At 34.5% G+C, this 22,042-nt stretch overlaps 3 protein-coding genes across 7 annotated transcripts; all 3 read right to left on the reverse strand.

The window, feature by feature from the left end:
• Positions 1-1,284: 1,284 nt before the first annotated feature.
• Positions 1,285-6,533, reverse strand: LOC143444470 (kelch-like protein 23). The gene is made up of 12 exons (XM_076943573.1): positions 6,314-6,533; positions 6,102-6,225; positions 5,828-5,981; positions 5,377-5,594; positions 4,976-5,122; positions 4,392-4,830; positions 3,924-4,018; positions 3,638-3,812; positions 3,053-3,193; positions 2,723-2,893; positions 2,032-2,179; positions 1,285-1,643 (listed from the first exon to the last, which is right to left on the reverse strand). The coding sequence occupies exons 1-12, from the start codon at positions 6,409-6,411 to the stop codon at positions 1,538-1,540; spliced, it is 2,016 nt and encodes a 671-aa protein (XP_076799688.1). The 5' UTR covers positions 6,412-6,533; the 3' UTR covers positions 1,285-1,537.
• A 1,733-nt stretch (positions 6,534-8,266) lies between these two features.
• On the reverse strand, positions 8,267-16,188 carry LOC143444486 (kelch-like protein 23). Of its 2 annotated transcripts, none has more exons than XM_076943575.1 (13): positions 16,007-16,188; positions 15,749-15,870; positions 15,204-15,327; positions 14,758-14,911; positions 14,392-14,609; positions 14,020-14,166; positions 13,183-13,498; positions 12,810-12,904; positions 12,481-12,655; positions 12,154-12,294; positions 11,806-11,976; positions 11,582-11,729; positions 8,267-9,477 (listed from the first exon to the last, which is right to left on the reverse strand). In XM_076943575.1, the coding sequence occupies exons 2-13, from the start codon at positions 15,844-15,846 to the stop codon at positions 9,372-9,374; spliced, it is 1,893 nt and encodes a 630-aa protein (XP_076799690.1). In that variant the 5' UTR covers positions 15,847-15,870; positions 16,007-16,188; the 3' UTR covers positions 8,267-9,371. The 2 variants fall into 2 exon arrangements, with proteins under 2 accessions (XP_076799690.1, XP_076799689.1); XM_076943574.1 differs by having other exon boundaries at positions 15,749-15,871; positions 16,004-16,188.
• On the reverse strand, positions 16,164-20,541 carry LOC143444512 (tRNA-specific adenosine deaminase 1-like). 4 transcript variants are annotated; one of them, XM_076943579.1, is made up of 5 exons: positions 19,630-20,541; positions 17,907-18,032; positions 17,675-17,801; positions 17,250-17,525; positions 16,164-17,076 (listed from the first exon to the last, which is right to left on the reverse strand). In XM_076943579.1, exons 2-5 carry the CDS (start codon positions 18,028-18,030, stop codon positions 16,341-16,343), a joined length of 1,263 nt encoding a protein of 420 aa, XP_076799694.1. In that variant the 5' UTR covers positions 18,031-18,032; positions 19,630-20,541; the 3' UTR covers positions 16,164-16,340. The 4 variants fall into 4 exon arrangements, with proteins under 4 accessions (XP_076799694.1, XP_076799695.1, XP_076799693.1 ...); XM_076943580.1 differs by having other exon boundaries at positions 17,907-18,035; XM_076943578.1 differs by having other exon boundaries at positions 18,183-20,541.
• Between the last annotated feature and the right edge of the window lie 1,501 nt (positions 20,542-22,042).

The following is a 22,042-nucleotide window of genomic DNA, read 5'->3' on the forward strand; positions in this document are numbered from 1 at the left end:
CTCAAAATGGAAAGTTGTACGTACACCATCAAAGAGGCCCATGCTGATCTAAATGCCCTTGATTTCGGAAAAGATCCGCTAGCTTGAGCTCAAAAATTACATTAAGAAGCGATTGGACAAAAACGATGTGAAACAAATTATGGAGCTACAAAGACAAGACATTTCACCAGCGCTTTATGCAAAACTGCAGAAGTGTCAACCCACATCAGCGTCTGTGGAGCGCTCATTTTCCTTACTAAAGTCATTTTTACGTTCAAATCGTAACTTCAAAGACTCTAACATTCCACACTACATGAAACTGTACTACAACAGTGGTTTAAAATAAAAATGGATGTGTATTACTGTAATGTTGCGTATGTTTTACTCTTTAGTTCCGTGAGTGACGTTGTTCGCATGTAAAAATACACGATTTTCACATAAAGTCATATTTTCCAAAAAATAAAGTCATATTATTGATTTTTTAAGGTCATATAAAAATGGCCCTAGTAATGATGCAGGTTAAAAGAGAAAGCTGTGTGTGGCTACAAGTCACCAGGTGTAATTGATGGTTTATGTTTTGAATGTGTCTAGATTGCGCGTTTTGTATATGCATATTATCAAGTCGTCTTTATCATTATGCATAAGGTTTGGTGTTTATGCTATTCACATATTAAGGTCAATGAAATTATTATGAAAGCTAATTTTCTTTGCCAAGCATTTAAATGCATGACTGAGTTACGAAGTATTAAATTGTGCATTGTGGTGAACTAAGCTTAGCAATAAAAAAAAAAGTTTGACATGATATGACCACTAACAAGGCAGGTAGCCTATTCTGAAGAAATTACCAGCAACACCTGTTTCCATTAGAGCTCTTCAGAGCAGTTGATTACTGCTAGAGTGTTAAGCCAGGCTTTAAAATAAAAAACAAATGACGTACTCGGAAATGTTGCAAACTAATTAGAACTGAGGGCAAAGTGATTAAAACGTTGGACTTAAATAATTCAACCTGGGTCTGTAACTAAAGTCATCGGCTCTGCCATTAGCAAGGTATAAACGACGTTTTCTCCTGCCCAGTGATCCTGGTAAACAATTCAAACCCGTCCATTACGATATAAAAATATTTGAAATAAATAACAAAAAAGCTGTGTTTGTTGAAACTTGCACAGAGAGAAGCGTTTAAATTGAAAAAAGTGCAAAAGTAAGTTAATTTTAAATGAAGAGTTTTCAGTAAGTAAGGTGAACTTATTTTTGGACTTGGCTCAAACTTGTCATTCAAACACTTTCCTCAGTCTGAACTTCCCCTAGAATAAATAAGATTTTGGTATACCTTCATTGTGAATGTATCAATTGACAATTTAACAAAATTATTTACCAGCACCAGAAATTGTCGATACACGCCACTCCAAGTTTACAAGACATAGTTCAATTTTTTGATCTGCTGCCTATGGAAGATTACTTTTAAAAACGATTCTGACAATTGCACATTTATACATTATCACACCGACTCTGTAAAAAAATGCGGCCACTACAAGTAGGAATAGCTAATTCAAACAAAAATTTAGATCGGAACAACACAGGAAAAATTCCTTGGTCTGTCCAGCATTCCTGTAACGTTCCATTGGTTGATTGTAGGGTCATAGACCTCTATTGTCTGGCTGGTACTACTGCATAAAAAGAATGACATCATTGTCAGTATCATCTGACATGAATAAAACTAATAAAAATATGTTTAATATTTAACAACGACAATTTTATTTGCTAAGCGACCCTAGCGGTTTGTACAATGCTTTCTGAGCTGAAATTATATGAAATTATTGCATTAATAACACAGCACTAGTAATAAAATGTTAATAGAATTTTTTTTCCTACAATAATCAGAAATTGCTACTATAACCCATATACGAAACAGGTTTAAACACATAAGCTAAGCACAGAAAATGTTCGCCAACTTGCTGTTAAATCAATAAAGTTGGACCACATTACTTAGGAAATCAAAGTAAATCAACACATTGTAAATATGGAAATATCTCAACGGTGAAATACAGTATTTACCCTCCTATTACGTAGATTTTTCCTGCAATAACACAAGCGCAGTGTCCTTCGCGTGGTTGGTGCATCGACATGATCGCATTCCACGTTCTCGTTCGTGCGTCATATCGCTCAACAGTAGAAAGTGCTATGCCAGCACTATTAACACCACCTGCGAATGGTTATGTTAGTACATATGCAGGCTTAATAATTTATAACACTCAGGCTGTAGTGTACACGCAATAGCCAGTCCACTACTCCTAATTTTCAAATGAAGCAGTTGTGGCGACATCAGAACCAACATACACTGGGCAAAAATCTTAATGGGGCGGCTTTTTACATCCACTTACCAGCAACTTTGCTCCAAAATTTTATCAAACTATAGGCCTACAGCTTTGTATGCACATCATTAAGTTGCAATATTAAAGTTTTTGACGATATTCTGGGATAAAAATTTCATTGAATATTTTATTTTATTTTTGGTTTACTTTACATCTTCCCTACTTTTAAGAACTGCAAAGAAATATTTGTAGTTTAGGAATTTAAAAGTTTGGTTTAAAGTTGCAAACAAAATTTTCAAAATAATTTAGCTGTAATTTAACGATAAACATTGAACATAAATCTGAACTAATTTAATCCAAGAGCACTTGATGGGTTTGCGATACAGAATAACCGCTTCAAACAACAGTTTAAATAAATCAATAAACAACGATACCAATTGCATAGATTTCATTATTCAGGAAAACACCAGCAACAGCGCATCGTCCAGTCAACATTAATGGAACATTCCACCATTTTCCAACGCGAGGATCGAATGACTTAGCGGAATTCAGAATTTGTGGACTCCTACTCCGTCCTGACCATCCTCCAAATGCAAAGAGCATACCTGACATAATTTCAACACAATATACCAAACGCACATAACACAAAGAGATAAGAACAATGAAGCTTTTTTTCATAAAAACGTAAAACACTTTGTTGACTGTGTTACAAAAAACAAAAACATAACCAACATTGATAAAATTACAAAACTGTCTTCACTGACCTTTTCCAGACACGAGGGAATGACTTGACCTTTGAGATTGCATGTTGACAATGTCAAGCCACTCACCATGTCTGGGATCAAACTGTTCTCCAGAAGCTTGAGAGAAAGTCGATGACACACCACCCGATACATAAACATAATCTGTTGCAATATCATGTGTCAGATTGCGTGGAGAAGTACGACAAGGTATCATATTATGTAGCTGGTTAGAAGCACCAATCATTTTGTTGGTGTGGGTTTAAATCCTGCAGTTGCCATCAAGTAGCCATGTTGTTTTTAACAAAGCTTACAAAATTAAGACCAAACGAAAATGTCTTTATGAGGCCACAAGTACAACTGGCACTAAACAGGCTACAAACACGACAAAGATTAAAGGTAAAATCATTGAAACATGTTTGAAAAGAATTATCCAATTTCTTGTGGGCATTGCGGTACAAAATATTTGCGTCAGTAGATATAAAAATATCTGCCCCACAAAAACGTGTAAAACTTTTAAAATCAGTATGATGAATAGGAATGACTAATTTAAGCATGATTGAGGGGTCGATCTCTTGTGCAAGTAACAGAAAGTATCCAGAAGAATACCATTTAACGAAGTAGCAGAAAAAAATTGTCTGCTTCGATTCATGCTCGTCAATTCCATCCAACCACAGTTTTCATTCAGATTTAACTTTTCCACTTTCTTTTCAGACCCTCCCATGACAAATACATGCTCATCGAGGTAAGAAGCTGCTGCACCGTGTCGTTCATACACCAGGGGCTTCATTGAAAATAAACTTACTATGAAAGCAGGCAAATGAAATAAGTTTATCATTGTTTATTCCAAATTAAAGCCATAGTGTAAGTAAAGTGAATAAACGTAAACACGCACCGGCATACCGCTGGTGCTCGAGTTTTTGGGATGATATTTCATCACACGTTTTTCACAGCCCAAGCCTCCAATTATCAACAACTTGCGACGAACACCTACAGTAAAAAAGCATATACTAGAGCCACATTTGTGCAGGATAGTTCCTGTAACACAATTTGGTAAAGTTGCAGACACTGCTCCTCAATATACTAACATAGCAACAGTTTGCAAAATTGTTATGAATTTTCATTACACACATAACATCCAAGCTTGTATCATAAAGTTTCAGAAGTTGTAATGCTTTTTCTTTTTCATATTAAGTTAGGTTGCTTGAAAGCAGTATGTATGTACTGTTTCAGAGAACAATTCAAAAGGCTTTATAGAAATTCAGTAACTACTTCACATAGGCTACTTGCAATCTAATTGCACAGCAGCTCATAAAAAGTGATAAATTTTGTACAGGACACACACTTGGTTCTATTGTCTTACCACTACTGCGAAACGTTTCTTGTTGATTTTTTCTTTCTACACTGGCACGGGAAGACGGTCTTCTAGCTCTAACAGGACCAGAACTTTGAAACTGTCCACGTTGTTGCGGACGAGCTTGCCTAACCTGTGTTGGTGGAACACGACCAGTTTTCATCGAACTAAGTATTCTACGGTTCTGAGTAGTATGGTTCTGATTGCCAACGGCTCCTTGAAACTGCGATGGCAGTGACTGGTTAGAATTTGCAGATGACATCCCAAACATCGGCTGTTGGTTTGAATGAGCATATTGTGTTTGCTGCTGGCTGCCGGAACCTTGTAAAGTTTGTTCTTGATCACCGCCAGGTGGGGCTGTCGGACCAGATGTTTTATCTAGTCCGGTTTGGGCAAGAAGAGCATGGACAATTTGATTGGAACATTCCAAGGAGTTCATCACATAAGGCTACAATAAAATTTTGTAGTAGGCATATTGGATTTTGTTTTGGGTGAAAGTATGAAAACACCCACGAAAAAACAAACACGGTCACAGCTATAGTTCCACCTCTATATTTATGTTGGAATATATATTAGCGTTGACTTCATTGTACCTGTGTAGCAACCACTTGCTGTAGAAACCCTTGTGACATGCTGGAAAGATTTAAAAATCCCAATAATTTGCTTAGATATTGCAAACGATTGTTGTCATCGTATCCTATCCATCCAATAAGAGCTTGAAAGACTTCCTCCTCAGTAGCCTGAAAAATGTAGCTGTTTAGACGGGATAAAACATTTTGATATTCTCGTAGAGCAAGACATCCACTACTTAGGCATGTTTGATGACCAAAATATGTTAATAAAAGAGATTCACTTGAGGCCTTTATTGGTTTTATTAGGATGAAAACTACAGTAGCACATGTCTACAACATTTCAAGCTTTTAATTGATACTGACATTCTTACGCCATTAAGCAATAGCAAAACATACTCGCAGCATGGCTTGTTTAGACTTACAGTTTTGTTTTTGAGTTGTAACAACTCTGTTATCTTTTGAAAGTCTAACTCTTTGAAATCATCCTTGTCACAGATCGAACGAAAATTCTCAGCAATGAATTTATTTGTTCGTTTGAGTAATTTTTTGTCATTCCACCCCTCGGCATAAGTGCGTATACTCAGGCAGTTATCCACATGAACCATATCAAAGAGAAAGTTACGACAGTAGTCCTTAATAGCTGGAATTATAACGAAAATATTTGAAAACCTCCGTCTTATAAGATATCCTTCTATTTGCACTGCTCCATAAAGAGGTGATGGTTACCATATTAGTGTACTCAAATTAATGTTTGGTATATACATAATACCAATAGTAGTTTAAATAGCAAATAAAAGTATATATGAGTCAAACTGAGATGTACGCTCAGTCTAAGGTATTAAAAGTTTTATAATAGTTTTATATTTTACTAACAAGGAATTTGCATGTAATCTGCAGCGGCCAGCACATCATAGACATTGTAGTTGGTGATTGTAATCTCCGAGGTGTAGATAAAACTAAGCATTATTTCCATTGTGTCAACGCTCATCCCTTGGACCTCAACCTTGTTTTCTTGCTTTTCTTTCAACTAAGAAATTAATATTTTAAAGGAAACGTTTTATGACAGACCAACGTTTCACAGCTAACATTCCAGGTCATTTTTTTTGACTTAAGCACATTACCTTGACCATATTAGCTTTAACCCTACCTCAGCTCTGAGCATATTTTTGAAGAAGTCTGAAAACATGCATATGACACATTTGTGAACTGAGAAAACATGTGTTCCAACATTTATAGTGAAGTCGCAATATTCTTGGTTTGATTTTCGATCGCTGCAAAAAATTTCATAAATAGAAACAGTATATTTATAGTTTAATATCTTGATATGAACAGTTTACATGCTGCTTTTAAACGATTTACCTGTTTAAGTCATTTAAAATCTTGGAGGAATGATCATTTTTGTAAGTCTTCTTGCAAAACTTTTCTCCAAATTCTACTTTAGCAGAGTTTGAAGCCATAATTGTAGCTGCATAACCACAGAAGTTATCATGTATTCTCTACCTGTTCTTTATTTCCTGGTCAGCCAACAAATTCTATTTATAGTTAAGTTGATTTTCGAGTTATGGCCTAAAATAGGCAAACAATTGTTCAGTTTTGACAGTAAATAGGTTATTGTCTTATTCCGACTCAGTGCTTCTTAATCTTTTTATCCCATGGACCCAGTTGGTCATAATTCAAAGCAGGATTTCACCCATGGAAAATTAGTTTGCTAAAAAAAATTATTCATCAACATACTACAGCAACCAAATATCTATGACAGCTCTCTACAATGACTTTGATGAATATCACAAACACGAAGTCAATGCAGCTAGATCACATGTAACTCCACATATTCATTGGTGTGTGAATTAACCGAGTCTTTTGAGGTGCAACTAACAGTAGGTCGGTCCAATCACTATAAACCAAACAGTTCACTATCAGACACAAAATTCTGCTGACATGGATCAATCTAATTGAAAATTATCAAATTCAAAAAGAAAAATATTAAATAACATTGTAACAATAATGTAACATTAGAATAAGTCCAAGTGATTGCACTATTAAAGCAAAATTTTGAACATTATTAGCAATTATGAAATGGAAATCAAGACTGAAAAGTCAACAGATTGAGGTTAAAATGACTTTAATCATTGACAGGTTTATTTTTGTTAAACTACAACTGACTGTAGCAATACTCCAAAGTCCAAACGCAATTCCGCTAACAAGTACTTCTCATGTAAATACAAACATTACCCCATTCCATGGCTGTCATCTAGTGACCTTGCCTACCATAATCCATTAAGAAGCAAATCACTATGGTGTTTACTTTATAATCATTGACTTATAAGAAAAAACTGTCATGGACTGGTTTTTACTAGGTCACATACTACAAAAGTTGAAAAACATAATCAAAAACAGAAAGTTTTTGTTAGTTATTGACATGCATATTAATAAATACTTCATTAGAAATGGTAAAATTACAAAGAAACAACTGAAAATAACAGGCAGGCGCTAGTAGCTAAGTGTTAAAAAGGTTTCACCAGCACTACTACACCTTAATGAGTTTTACGATTGATCAGCCGAATGTTCCTGGGCAAACATGTATAAATACACATCTCAAAATGAAGTATGCTGATTTGAAGTGCACTTTTATACATAAAGCTGACCCGTCCCTTAAGGTATTAGTTAGGTTTATGTTACATTTTCTGATCTACACTGATTGTGTAACAGCAAAAAACACAGATAGTGAGAGTTAATGAAAAAAAGAGTTCTGAGATTTGTCATTAATTAACAAAACTTTAATCAAACAATGTAACACTGCACTGTAATGGGCTGAAGAGGTAAAATATTTAATCAGCACGTAACCTATAACATAACGTTGGTAATATTTAATTTGTTTTGTCATTGTCGACTGTGCAAAATATTTTATTTTTGTAGAACTTTTATTTCCGGAACCTTTCCTTTGAACAATTGTTTAGTGTTTGTTTGCACACAATTCGCTTCCCTCGCTTTCCTCATGTATGTCTCACGTGCTACAAAGTGTATTTAAACCTGCGCAACATATGTTTCATGTTACTATCTGCTTGGCCTGGATTCAGCAAGGTCATAACTCTTCTGTCATCCTGTTACAGGCCTAAATAATACCTTTTGTGTTGTAGTGGAATTCACGTAATTCGTCACCTCAAGTGGATTAGAAAAAAATGACGAATTATATAAAATATATTACATAAACGTAACAAATTTTAAAGGCTTGGTTAAATCTATCCGTCTTTGTTACGTTTCGACTACTACAGTAGTTGCGATTTCAAATGCAGGCATAACGAGCATTACAAGTTTTTCACAACTATTTTGTATTTTACATAACCCACATTTTAAACTGACCGTGAATTGCAGGCCACCATAAAAACAAGCACAATTACACCACGCTATTGCAACAAATTTAGTTCCAAATAAAAGACAACAAATTAAAATGAATGAAACCAGATTTCAATAAAATCATCTTTAGAGATACACAAGATCAGGACTGCACACAGAATTTCTTTGACCATTGATAAGTCTCGCAATTACATAAAAATTAATATAATTAAGTTTAATGATAACATGTTAAGTAAACTTTTATAAGCCACAATTCGTATCATAAAAGTATGTAACCTTAAGGCAAAGTTTTTATCCAGAAAATGTAACAAATTTGTGCAAATTAGAGAATCTAATTGTTTGTGACCAACCAAGGTTTAAAAATAGTAAAACGTGGCACATACTTTGGAAAACTTTGGGCACCACTGCACCAGATGTTATACCAGAAAATGTAAGACCAGCTGCAAGCTAAAACAACACTATCCTTTTACTTCTTCAAAAAGCTACAAAGTATTTTTCTGGCTATCTTTTTTTCTTAGCATCAACTCATATGAAGCATTATGAAACTTTCTACAAAACAAGGCAATAAACAAAAAATGGAATAAACAGAATTAAAAACAACAACAAATCACTGAAAGCCTAAGATGGCATTTGCTTGTTAAAACATCTAAACAGATACACTTTTTTAAAACACATTGTCCACTAAGCAGCAAGATATGATATGCTGTGAAACAGTAGTCAGTCAATTCAAACTCCGAACAAGTCAACCAGCATACGATTTAAGACAGGACAATTAAACCCAAGGATTAAATTATTTAACCAACAGATTTTGATTGGGTCATCTTGCGTTTAGTCGTACTTGATTAAATCGAACTGGAACTGTTGACAAACAAACATATTTTACCAATAGAAATACATCAAAAAAGCTAATGCAAATACTATATGGAACATATATACAAACATACAAATAGAATTCATAAATTCCACTTTGTAAGCATTTGGAAAAAGTCTAAAAGTTATTTAGTGTTTACACAATCACATGACGAGTAAAGTGGTCAATGAAAGTTTCTCTAACTGAAATTGTTTACGCAGGTACAGCACATGCAAAGTTTCGCATGGAATTCAACGGAGCAACAACAGTCCACATGTTTGTAGCTGGGTCATATGCTTCAACGGTTTTGCTCTTATTCCTAAAATTTTTGCGTAAAAATAAAAATATTATAATCTTTTATTAACAAAGTTGAAGTAAAATATATTTTAGCAACCAATACAACTTCTTAACCTGCGTTGAAACAAAAAATGTCGGTCTGAATTTTTGCCAGAAAAAATATCTGGGTATAGTAGAAGCCACCTAATGTGACTCCCTTAACAATGGACTGCTTTTACTGCTACAGAATAAATGATTTCAAAATCTGAAAGGTCACAAAATTGAAACCGCTATAATCAGACATGACCATATACAATGACCGTAAAATGACCAAAAATCATGTTTTATCATTTGTAGCTCAGCTGCATATTTATTCTCAATGAACCTCAATGCAGAGTTACCTCTAAGATAGAAAACAATTGAAAGTAATGATTGGTGCTGTTGTTAACCGAAAAATCACCTTAACATTTGACACATTAAATTGACGGAGTGATGTCACATAGCAACAAGCACAAATGCAAAAAACACACAGCAAGTGGGCAAGTGAGACAAGACAAGTTAGATAACAAACACAAAGTAATGTGCATAAAACTAAATGGCAATCTTTAAGTGAAATGACACAGTGAGAAGAAAGAGACAAGAGAGAAAAAGGACACCATATCCTGAATAAACAGAGATTTGTATATGAAAAAGTTTTAAACTTTACCAAAATGGTCATAAAATGCAGCGAGTCATACTATACCTAGTTACATTAAGAGGCTTCTACTGCATTTTTTGCAAAAAGTTGTCTATAATAAGCATAGACGGATTCTAAAAAGTATGTCAACCAGCACGTTTCTTAAGTAAATGTTACTTCTATAACCTTTCTAATTATAAAGGGGCAAATTAGAGAAAATCAGCTTGGCTAATTTAAGGAGACTTATGGGTTAAAAAACAAGCTTTTTGTGATTCCGTTAGAGTCTTACATCCATTTGTAAAAAATTTTGTGTAAACCAATCATATGATTGCGTGACTGGCGTTGTTTTTAATCTGAAAATCACCGTAACTGTTGGCACATTAGAAAGTGGTAGGTCGCATACAAAATGCAGCTAAAAAATTGGCGTGAAACTATACGAAAAAAAAGTTTTTAGTAGAGATGCAACAAAATTTAAGCAGACTGAATATAATTTGGTTGAATCGGATAAAATATCCTAACTTTGGTTTTCGCCTGAATTTATTTCCAAATTCAACTGAAAACTGAATATTTGAAATAATTTAAAAAACCTACTTGAAAATTCCTTCATTGCAAGAAAACTACAACAACAGCGGATTTGATTGCTGTTGCACGTAACAGAGAAATCTAAATATGTCATTTAGGACCCTGTCTATGTTATAATTTTGTGATTTCCATGAAAATGTTTGACTTCTACGTAATAGTTTAAAAAGTGTGTTCGACCAGTCAAAGGTCAGCATGGCCGGTGTTGTTTATGAGTACGGGAATTATCGCGAGTAAACAGCTGTTAAAAAATTCCAAGTCACATTGCTGGGTTAAGCTAAAACGTGATTGATAACTCTTGAGTTTTGACTCTTTTAGAATTGTTAAATTGGAATTTGGAGCAAAATTGCAGACTTGAGGTTTACATTCTATTGCAAGAGTTTGAGATATGAGATTTTATTAGGATTTCATGAGATTATAGCCTAAGGCATTCTAAATTGACATGCAAAGTTTCAGGGAGTCCCATGCGGGATTTTTGGAGCAATTGCATTTTTAGTAATTTCACTTTATAGTAAAATAAACAAAAAATTAGGCCTTTTTACAAGCATATACCGGGTTTTTACGTACCTTTCTTTTGCATGTAACTACCCTATTTACAGCAGTCACAAAGGTACGTAAATGACCGAATTCAAAAAACACAATTGCTACAACCAAAATTTTAAGGCCTGAATGTCTACTTTTGACTTGTGCAACAGAAGTTAGAAATATGTGATTTTAGTCATAATCCGGTTGAGGTAGACCCCGGCATGCTTAATTCATACCGGAAAACTTCAGGAAGTCCTTGACAATTTTGGGTACCAGTAATTGAGTCTTTGGTAATTTTACTTCATAAAGAAACAAACTAAGTTACAGTTTTATGTCATATACGCCTCCTTAAAGCATTTTAACTTACCCTCCAACTACAAATATTTTCTGTCCGACCACGCAAGCACAGTGGCCTTGCCGTGGTTCTGTCATGAAACCAACAGGACACCAGGCTTTGGATCTAGTGTCAAGCCTGATTACCGAAGATTGAATATCTCCATTTGCATTGGCACCTCCTGCAAAAACGAATTATAAGTCACTCAAGCAAATCTCAAAAAGAAATTTCACCATAAACTTACAGTTGTTATTTACCTATGGCATAGATGTCGTTGTTAAAAATCACTGCAGCCAGGCCACTTCTGTATGTTGACATGGCGGGTTCGTTATTCCATCTTCCCACGCGAGGATCAAGTGACTCAACTGTGTTGAGAAGAATCTGTCCTTTCTCTTTACCAGCCCACCCACCGACAGCGTACAGAGCACCTAAAACATGTCAAATAGCATTTTCACTACGAACACGGTTTACATACACAAGAAACCTTGATAAACGTTTATGCATCTCACAATAAGACAGTAATGAGTATTGCAATAAAAGTTTTTCATTTTGCCTTTTAACCTTTGGCTCACACACTGGTCAAAATATGCAAACAAGAAACAAACCATTTCCAGCAACCAGAGCATGAGCAGAACGTCGATGGAGCATGCTAGGAATATCCATCCAATCATTTCCTTCTACATCGTATTCCTCCACGGATGACTGAGAAAGAGAAAAAGAGACTCCACCGGAAGCGTAGATGTGCCCTAAGATTTGTAAAATTATAACCTATTAATTCTTAGAAACTTATATAAATAAATAGATTTGGCTTTGAACTCATAAATCTTATGTTGTCTCAGGTTAATAGATAGAAATAAGATAACCCAGAAGCTCAATTAAGTCAGTTTTGTCTTTCTGCTGCTATCATTTACAATTCCTCCGGCTGCTCTTACCATTTAAAACAGTAGCAGAGAGGTACTGTCTGCTTTGGTTCATGCTTTCCAGTTCCGTCCATCCACAGTTTTCGTTTAGATCTAACTTTTCCATTTTATTTGTCTGGCCACCCATAACATAAACCTTGTTATCAACATTAACCGCAGCAGCTCCATAACGACCAACATTCAATCCCTATCATCAACAACAAGTGTATATAACTAAAATACTTTCACCGGATTGGTGTAAAATGCAAAATACAATACTATAAATTTACAATAAACTGTAAGTACAAATGCAGGGACACAAAAGTTCACTAGAAAATTTAAAACATGAAGACCATACTTACAGGCATTCCAGTTGTGTTCATTTTTGGAATGTGATATTTTGCAACGTTTTTAGCAGACCCACTGCCACCCAATACAAGGAACTTTTTATGAGCACCTGCCAACAAAATAGAGATAAACTTTATTAGACTAGTTTAGTGTATTCAATAATAGAATACTTTCGTCATCAAAAATATAAAAAAAGTTTTAAAAAATCGAGTTTATACATCTTTTCTATTTATTAACTCAATAAGCGTATGGTTTGCCCAATTTCGTGATGACCATTTTCAGTATTTTTGATTTTGTTACTGGGACAAAATTAATATTGGCACTCAACAAAATATAAAAATAAAATTCACTAAAAATGCACTACTTTCAAAATATTCTCTTGCTTACCGATACCCCTTTTACGATTCTTAGTTTTCTTCCCACCCTTTGATGCTTGGGATTGCTGTGCAGACCCTTGTTTAAGTGGTGCGTCTAATTTAGTAAGTCTTGTTGTCACTGAAGCCAAATCTACTCCGTACTGGCTTGTATTTGCCACCAGTGGGCTCAGTGGTGGGGACTGGGGGGTGCTAGCGAAGTGCTGCGAAGCCTGAGGCACTTGTTGGACTTCCACAGCAGGAGGGCAAGGAGTGGGTGGTTTATTGTGTCGTTCAAGCAACGTGTGCACAATCAAGTTCGAACATTCAAGGGAACTCATAACGTAAGGCTGACCAGAAAAAAAAAACTGATATTGTAGGATATACAGTATTATAATTTCTGACCAGATAGCAGGGACCGTCAAAATAATAACCAGCACTAATAACTTTAAACATCAAAGCAGGTAAACACCTCAACAAAGTTCACTAAACAATAAATGTGGTTGTTAGTTTAGCTGTAAACTATTTCACTGTAGCTACTTGATGTAAAAATACAATAAGTGCCGATCTAAATTCACATATAACATGAGAGCTAACTCAAAAGCTAGGCATTACAATGCTCAAGATAAGGTGTCACCAAACTTTTTTCACAAACGGCCAGAGAAGCATGAGAACTGACGACCATGGGCTGGATTACCGCTTTGTTCAATGAATTACAATATAATGAGCTCATTTGTGGCACAGTGAGGTGGGCCGAAGAAACCAATCTCGCGTGCCATAGTTTGGTGACCCCAGCTCCAGATAACAGTAATGATTCAAATGTTATGTTCTAAAATGCCGCAGTTATTTTAGTCAGCTGCATTTCTTGTACCTGCTTTGCCACAACTTGTTGCAGAAAATCATTGGGCAATCTGTCCAGTTTAATAAATGCAAACAATTTGTTTAAATGCTGTTGGCGACTTGCGTGTTCATAATCAATCCATCCAATTACGGCTTGATACACCACTTCTTCTGATGCCTAAAACAGTACAAAGAACTAGAGTGGAAGAAGTGAATTTCAAAAGTAAAAATCAAATAAAATTAATTAAGTGAAAAATATTACATTTACCAATAGAAAAAATTTAAAATATTATGAAAAAAAACATTAATAAACAAAAGAATGTGTAACTCAAACATTTCGGAACATTAACTTATTAACAACAATCAAAAGATGTAATTCACACCACCCATACTCAAGGCGAACCTTTTTATGTTTCAATTGCAAAATTGCAGTAAAATCATCAAGATCTAGTTCCTTGTATTCATCCTCTGCACAGATTGCAGCAAACTTCTCACCAATAAAGCGATTTGCTTTCGCAATTAGTTTACCATCATTACAACTAATAGCAAACGCACGAACATTGAAGCAATTGTCGAAACTGACAGTTTCAAACAGAAATGTCTGGCAATATTCCTTTATGTCTGCAAGCATATAATATGGTAGGTTAAAAACATTCCAGTAAAATCAGTAACAGTAACAAGACAGTAAAAGTACTGTTTCTACAGTTAATAGTGTTCTTAGATAAAAGCTTTTCTATAACTGAACACATTTCAGTGTTTCCTGTCTTACAAGGAATTTGCATGTAATCTGCAGCGGCCAGCACATCATAGACATTGTAGTTGGTGATTGTAATCTCCGAGGTGTAGATAAAGTTAAGGATGGTTTCCATTGTGTCGACGCTAATTCCTTTCACGTCGGCTTTATTATCTTGTTTCTCTTTCATCTGGTCCAGATTCCATTGTTAAGTTTTATATTAAAATATATTGAGAAAAGCTGTAAAGTTTTACTGGGCCCTTTTTAAATTGCACCCTTTTGTCCCCAGAGCATAATGTTAGATAAGTGAGGTTGCCGGGATAAAAACGTGGGATGCAATGCATTGAAATAAATAGTAGGAAACCTGTTCCTTGGTAATTTGTGTTGGATGGTGAAAATTTCAATTTAATGAGATATGGAATAACAAGAACTGATTGTACATGCACTCACCACAAAGCCATAAACACCCACGAAAGTATTACCTCAAGGGTGAACATATTCTGGAAGAAATCTGCAAACACACAGATGACACACTTATGGATGGGGAAGACATGTGCCCCAACCCACAATGTTGCATCACAATGATCACCATAAGATTTCCTTTCTCTGTAAGAAGAAAATATCAATCTAACGAGAAAACGAAGAACAAACAACACACAAAATAACAGAAAAACTCTATATACTTTGTATACATAGGAACACGGTTCTAAGCTTCCGAAATTTTCTACCTAATACACATCAGTGCATAGGTTTTCGTCTATGCAGAGAAAACATAATTATATGTAAGATTTTAAATCATTTCCAACTCTATTGGCCTGACAAGTGCAGTGTACATATAAACTCGTACACTGTTGGTAAAAACACAAAAATTGCACAGCATTACTTGCTGGTGTATTATACATATGCAGTTAAATTAGTTTTTTTTAGAAATTATTCAACATTGATTGGATGTACTTTTTTACGGGGCTAATACAAACAAAATTATACAAACTGTCTAATCAATACATCAAATAACAATTTTAAGTACTCGTTCAATTTTAATAATATTTCTGTTGAGTGATTGCTTTTAAATTCTTTCTTTCTGAATTGCTTTCCTGAAGGGGCATTTGTAGGAACTGTTGCCATGGCATTAACATCCAATCAAAAATACCTATAGAACAAGAATCATATACTTACATAAAATCAGTTGTGAATAATGTTGTGAAATCACACATTGGGCCTTACACAACACAAATAGAATCATACTACACTAGTGTAATGATTAATAAAAATATTTTCTTACTTTCAATATGATTTTAAGTATGATTGTGTTGGGCAATTGCACCGACTCTCAGGAGAAATGTACCAGCAATTCTAAAATCTGATTTCTTGATCAGTTAGACAGAACTGGTTGTCCAGTCTGGTATCATAACAACGCACAGCCTAGCTTTCTATTACAACAGCTAACAATGAGAAAGATTGCATACAAAGTAAAACTGGGATTACATAATGTGCAATAACAAATATTGGCAAAAAACCTCCATGCTAAGTCTTATTAACTTTAAAATAACATGAAACCCATATTACAAAAAGGACAACTTCAAACTTCTTTACTTGCATAAAAAGCAAGAAATTAAAAATTAAACAGTAAAGTTGTCAAAGCACAAGTTATGTTTGAGCCAGTTTGAAAAGCAAGACTCTCTTAGTTTTTCCCAGGTTCGCACGTATTCCTCAGACAAATTTTTGTAATCTCTATAAGTAACGCACGAGTCTTGTTCCAAAATTTTCATGCAGATCAAATAGTTAGAATGCAGGGCAGAAAAAATTTTCATAAATAATTCAAACAAGTTTGCACGACTAATGCATGAGGAAGCCTGAGGTAAATGTTGAGATTTGCGGGTTGTGCCCAAACGAAAACCTGTTTTAGCTATAACTGCATGAGCATTTTGCGGCACATCAGACCAAGCCACGGCACTTCCACATGGCTTCAAGTCACTCCCATAATATGGTTTTTGATATTGAAAAACGCAACTTGATGTAATTATTTGAGGTGCAGATGTCACAAACTTAGTTTCTTTTAATAATGCTTTTATTTTTGGTTTGTCAATCCTCCAAACTAAAGCCCTTTCAAGAGCAGACAGATTGGAATTTGGTCCGCAGACAATCACTGAGATGTAGATTGGAGAAGATAAAAACAAATTGACCAGTGAGCCCTGCCAGCCCATCACATTCCAGCGCATGATTTTATCACTGCATGACATGGAGTGAGTCCTCTCGCCTCTTCCTGGTTTAGTCCTTAAAGAACCGATTTCATGGTATCCTGAACCAGTATGATGCGGATCCTGTTTTTCTCCAGGAACACACTTGGCTCCGGTCCTGTAAATCCAAGTCATGTACTTTAAACAATCAGGGTTGGGTATTTCAACGGCATAGATAGAGATGAGCTAAAGAAAGACATATTGTGGTCTAACTGAGAAGATACAAAACAAAAACACACTCAAAAATACACCAATAATTAATTAATGCATGTCTGTCGAATCATATATTACCTATTGGTGTCATTAAACAGCAAATCTCTGCTGATAGTATTTTCACAAATTTTGCGTCGTTTGGCACAAAATTCATCCAATTGGCAACCATCCTCTTTAGGAATGGTTGTCATAATCGGAAAGATTGTAGCATCACCACATGGTGGGTCTGTTACGTAAAAATGGAATCGAATTCCTTCACGCAATTTGCAACAGCCTGTTTCCTTATCCAATGTGAAAATAGTTGAGGTGCCAGTATCTTTCATATGAATCTTCATTAGTTCAAAGTATAAATACCTGGGTTATTAAAATAAAATCTAAGCATTAACAGCACTTAAAAGAAAAAGCAACGAAAAACATGTTAAATATAAGTTGACGAATGTATTGAATTTCTGATAAATCCCAACCAAACTGAGTACTGGTATTTAAATAGAATATACATTCACCTGATAAATGCTCTTCGAGCAATGACTTCTGCGTGGGCATCATGGACTATTCTTCCATCTTTGCACATCTGACTAGAACCCAAGCATGATGTCCCTGTTCCTAATGCCACTACATTCAAGCTGTTACCTTTACAATAAAATTTTGACAAACAAAATTCAAATAATATGAAGCAATTATAATTTTTAAGCTACTAGTACAGTACGCTGTTGTGATGCCTATGTTTTGACATACGTTTATCTTCTTTAATAAAAGCAGCCAATACAGTCCATTGTTGGCCTTCTCGTGGTTTCCCATGTTTGGGCAGTGTGCGAAAATGCTGAAGACATGCCTCAGCAATCCTGTTACCATAATCCATACCTTCTTGAAAGCGCAAATATGATTAAAACATATCTGACTGAACATATAATGCTTCATAAGACATTTGTCAAACTATTGAGAATAGAAAACCACTGACATTGATATCTAATTGATAGAAGAGCAATTAATAGTTGTGAATTGTGATGGTACCTTAAGATATACTTGCATTGTCATACGGCTGAGTGATTTAATCAGCTTTCAGAATACCCAGAAACTGCATAAAATTTTAAATAATATCACATTCTGGAGATCTTTAGTTTTACTGTGTCATAAAAATCGACACTGGAATACATTATATATAAAAAAAACATATGCCATAAAAGTAATTTGGATGGCAATTTCTTAATAACAAAGGGTTAAAGTCAAATTCTATGGACAGCTGAGATTCATGTAGAACCCAACAAATCATTCTTTTGTACCTGTATGTGTACGTTAACTGGTATTGGTAAAAAAACTTAAATTGTTAGCTTTGCCTTTTGTCATAGGGACTACCCATCAAAAATGGCTTAGCTTTAAGATAGCTGCATTCTTTTTTGGCGTAAATCTCCATGTTAAAATTCAACAACCAATAATTTTAAAGTTATAAAAATGTTCGAAATTTCCTATGCTCAACAGCATAAATTATCAAGCTAATATAATAAGCACTGTCAATTTCAAGTTCGTTGACAGCTGATTATGTTAGTACATAGCCTACATAATTATGATTCTTTTGTATATGCTTGAAAAATACATGAAACCTATATAGCAAAAACAACAACTCATAACTTCTTTCCATGTTTATAAGGCAAGAACTGAAAAATTAAAACATAAAGAATGAAGTTATCAAAGCACAAGCTGTGTTTGAGTTGGTTTGTGGAGCAAGACTTTCTTAGTTAAGGGTTTCCAATTCCACAACATACACAGAGTCCAGCAGCGCCAAGCCAGAATCAGCAAAGTGCAAAGAATTTGCAAAGTGAGAAAATGCTGAAATTGATATAATATGTTTTTTGCAATACATTCGGAGTTAGTGATAATGTTCATGTGTATGTTGTGCATGCCCCTAAAATAATTATATACTGTACCATTGTTAAAGCTCCGAGAATGGTTCTAGATAAACTTTTTTAAGAAACTTCCTACCATACAATAACCACTAAAGCATCTGATATTTTTTCAAAAGCATCATTATTATTAAAAGCACACATGGATAGACAATTCTACAGCGATTTTGCTTAATATTTTAGCTATTGTATATTACAAATTCCACGGTTAGTTTTAATACAAAATGGATGAAAATGTAAAAAGTCGTTTGCATTTTTTACACAATAAGATGTTTCAAAATAGCCTATCATAAATTGCAAATTATTGTGGGTATGAATATGAGAGGACATTTAACTTCAAGCCGTATTAAAGCTGCTCACATACATCAAACACATTTTGGTATTTTTGAATTTGGTGCATGCCTAACTACAGCAAGTCTAATAATTTTGAGAATTCTACCAATCCTAACCCGAAGAATCTTGCAAGCTCAACTCCAATTCATTCAACTTACGAAATTGTTTAGTGTTTTCTTTTGATCCTAATTCAGTTTATGAATGAAACATATTTGAAAATAGCATACCTTGAAACTGGATATAACCTAGCGGTGAAAATCAAGAACAAAACTTCATTGGGTCATATTTTGTATAAGCTTAAGGTCTGCCAAGCATTTCGTAAAATACACACTGCATTTTCACCTGATGAAACATAATTTTATCTTCTATATCAGCGCATATCACAATACAGCACAACAAGGGCAGGATCCAGAGTCTTTGCTTACATATTAGTTTTTTGGGGCCCCTTTGAACATTTTCCTGGTAACAACTTGTGGCCAATTCTGTCTCTGGTCTAGTCGCTTCACAGAAAATAAAAAACTTTTGCAAAAAGTAAATTTGCAAATGTCCTCATTAGTGTGGGAAGCAATCGCAAGGTCTTCTACTTTTGCGCTTCCATACAGCTAGAGCCACTGATAGGCAATATCGCCAATATTATGATGAAATATAGACCTAGAGTATAGCTTAAGTTAGCCTATCAAGAACCTACTGCCTTATAATTTTTTCAAATCTAGTATACAAATGCACAACCAGATGACGTCACAATTTAAGGAGCTGGGGACAAGTATACAAATACATCCTGTGGTTGTGCAAACAAATGAAAACAATGAAAATAATGAAAACTAAAAAAAAGTGTTTGGGGAGTTCCCTACATAAAAACTTTGTTTTTGCTCAATAACAAACACAGACACTTTTCATTTAAAACACATGTCGGACGAGAAAAATTTCTACATGTATGAAATTCCTTCTCTGTGTACATACATACATACCTAAAAATCAGGCATAAAAATCATCTTTGTGAATTTGAACAAATTGTTATCATCTTTTAAATTGTTAAAACTTCAATCATTTACTGAAATACTGTCAACGATTTTTATTATTGTACAGATAGCAAAAAGAAAAGTAGTTGTGTTCTACAGAGCTGCGTGTTTGATTTGTGTGGGACTGTTAGCGAGCTCTGAATAAAATCTGAACAACACACCAGTTCAAGAAAGGCGAAAACCACCGAAATCTGGAAAGCCAATAATCGCAGAACCAAAAATACACGCACCAAATGGAAGAATTGATTAATAAATAATACAATTAACAATTAATTAATCAATTAATAAAATTAATTATTAAATAATAAATGTCAGTTTAGCTTGTAACAAAGTTTGAATTTTGCACTTACTGCGTTGATTTCAACCACATGTTGCTTGCAGAACAGAAAAGTTCCCAAAATCATTTAAAATGTTCTGCTTGACTGAAACATCCCGTATATAGCTTATTATAATTTACACATTTTAAGTGCATTAGTTCATATGAAGTAAGTTATTGAACAAACCATATTCAAAATTGCCAATAAAACCTTGTCCTCAAGCGCAAACCTGATTTTTTGCAACTACTTTAGATGAAAAGTTAATACAGTGATGTTTTCTATAAATTCATTAAAAATGGCATAGAAACAAATTTCGCAGCTAACGTACTAAGTAATTTTGTTAGGTAGGGTAAAGCATGGAAAAAAAATTGTTATAAGTACAAGGTTATATATAGGTAGGCCTACACTATTTGAATTTATCAACTCTACGAAAATAATAAAATATTCATAAATTTTACCAATATATAGGCTATGGATTGATATCAAAGCGTTCAAAATGCTATAAGAAACTTAAAATTTACAATGTAATACTATTTTGCGAGAAAAATTTGCTGGTAGCGTCAGAAACCCAACGATCACTTAATAGCTTTACTCAATTAAATAATGTAATAACGAAATTGCAAATGCAATAATAAATATAACAATAAAAGTAATGTAGTGATTACTTTTTGAGTATTTGTAGCTTTTGAAAAGGTAACAGATGTCCAAACTTTTACAGTATTAAAGAAGCCAGAAAACAGACAAATGGTTAATGTCCGCTGTTTGGACATTATTGCTGGAAATTAAAGGTACAAGAGACATAGCTTTCAATCCTATAAGGGAACTTCAGAATGTCTACCGGTCTATAATTGAGGAGGGCGCGTAACATTTTGCTTTTCCTTTATAGAAGCAGATTGCCTGGGGATTAATTGCTGGAATTTGCAACCTCTTTGCATCATTTTCACACAAATTGACTAGATCTCTTCAATTGTCTCAAAAGATATGACTTATATGACATTTTACGCCAACATATGACATGTATTTAATGCCAAATACATTATATACATACATAAATATACACAAAAATCATGTGAAATATGGGACGGCTGGTCACCTTACCCTACGATCCTTTTTACTTTACGGTATTTTTGATGATTAGGAGCGTGGCCCGCACTCTCGCAACCTCTCCTCGCACGGGGCAATTATTATCTTCTCGTTCCGCCTCACACAAAATTCCTTACTGTACGTCACTGTATCAATTCCCTTAATTGCTGCAGTTGAAGTTACCAAGGTTTTCGGTTAGTTAAGTCGTTTAAAGAAAGCGT

This window comes from Clavelina lepadiformis, chromosome 1 (genome assembly GCF_947623445.1).
Source record: "Clavelina lepadiformis chromosome 1, kaClaLepa1.1, whole genome shotgun sequence".
Classification (NCBI taxonomy): Eukaryota; Metazoa; Chordata; class Ascidiacea; order Aplousobranchia; family Clavelinidae; genus Clavelina; species Clavelina lepadiformis.

Bases quoted from the DNA above. Each gene is read 5' to 3' on its own strand.
- LOC143444486 (XM_076943575.1), bottom strand. From the start codon at position 15,846: ATGGCAACAGTTCCTACAAATGCCCCTTCAGGAAAGCAATTCAGAAAG. The intron at 14,912-15,203 runs GTAATACTTTCG...AATCTGGACCAG, and splicing joins AGAATATGTTCACCCTTGAG to ATGAAAGAGAAACAAGATAA. The intron at 12,656-12,809 runs GTAAGTATGGTC...TGTTGATGATAG, and splicing joins TGAACACAACTGGAATGCCT to GGATTGAATGTTGGTCGTTA.
- LOC143444512 (XM_076943579.1), bottom strand. From the start codon at position 18,030: ATGGATTATGGTAACAGGATTGCTGAGGCATGTCTTCAGCATTTTCGC. The intron at 17,802-17,906 runs GTATGTCAAAAC...TTTATTGTAAAG, and splicing joins TTTTATTAAAGAAGATAAAC to GTAACAGCTTGAATGTAGTG. The intron at 17,526-17,674 runs GTGAATGTATAT...TTAATAACCCAG, and splicing joins GCTCGAAGAGCATTTATCAG to GTATTTATACTTTGAACTAA.
- LOC143444470 (XM_076943573.1), bottom strand. From the start codon at position 6,411: ATGGCTTCAAACTCTGCTAAAGTAGAATTTGGAGAAAAGTTTTGCAAG. The intron at 6,226-6,313 runs GTAAATCGTTTA...AATTTTTTGCAG, and splicing joins ATTTTAAATGACTTAAACAG to CGATCGAAAATCAAACCAAG. The intron at 3,194-3,637 runs GTATTCTTCTGG...ATATTGCAACAG, and splicing joins TTCTGCTACTTCGTTAAATG to ATTATGTTTATGTATCGGGT.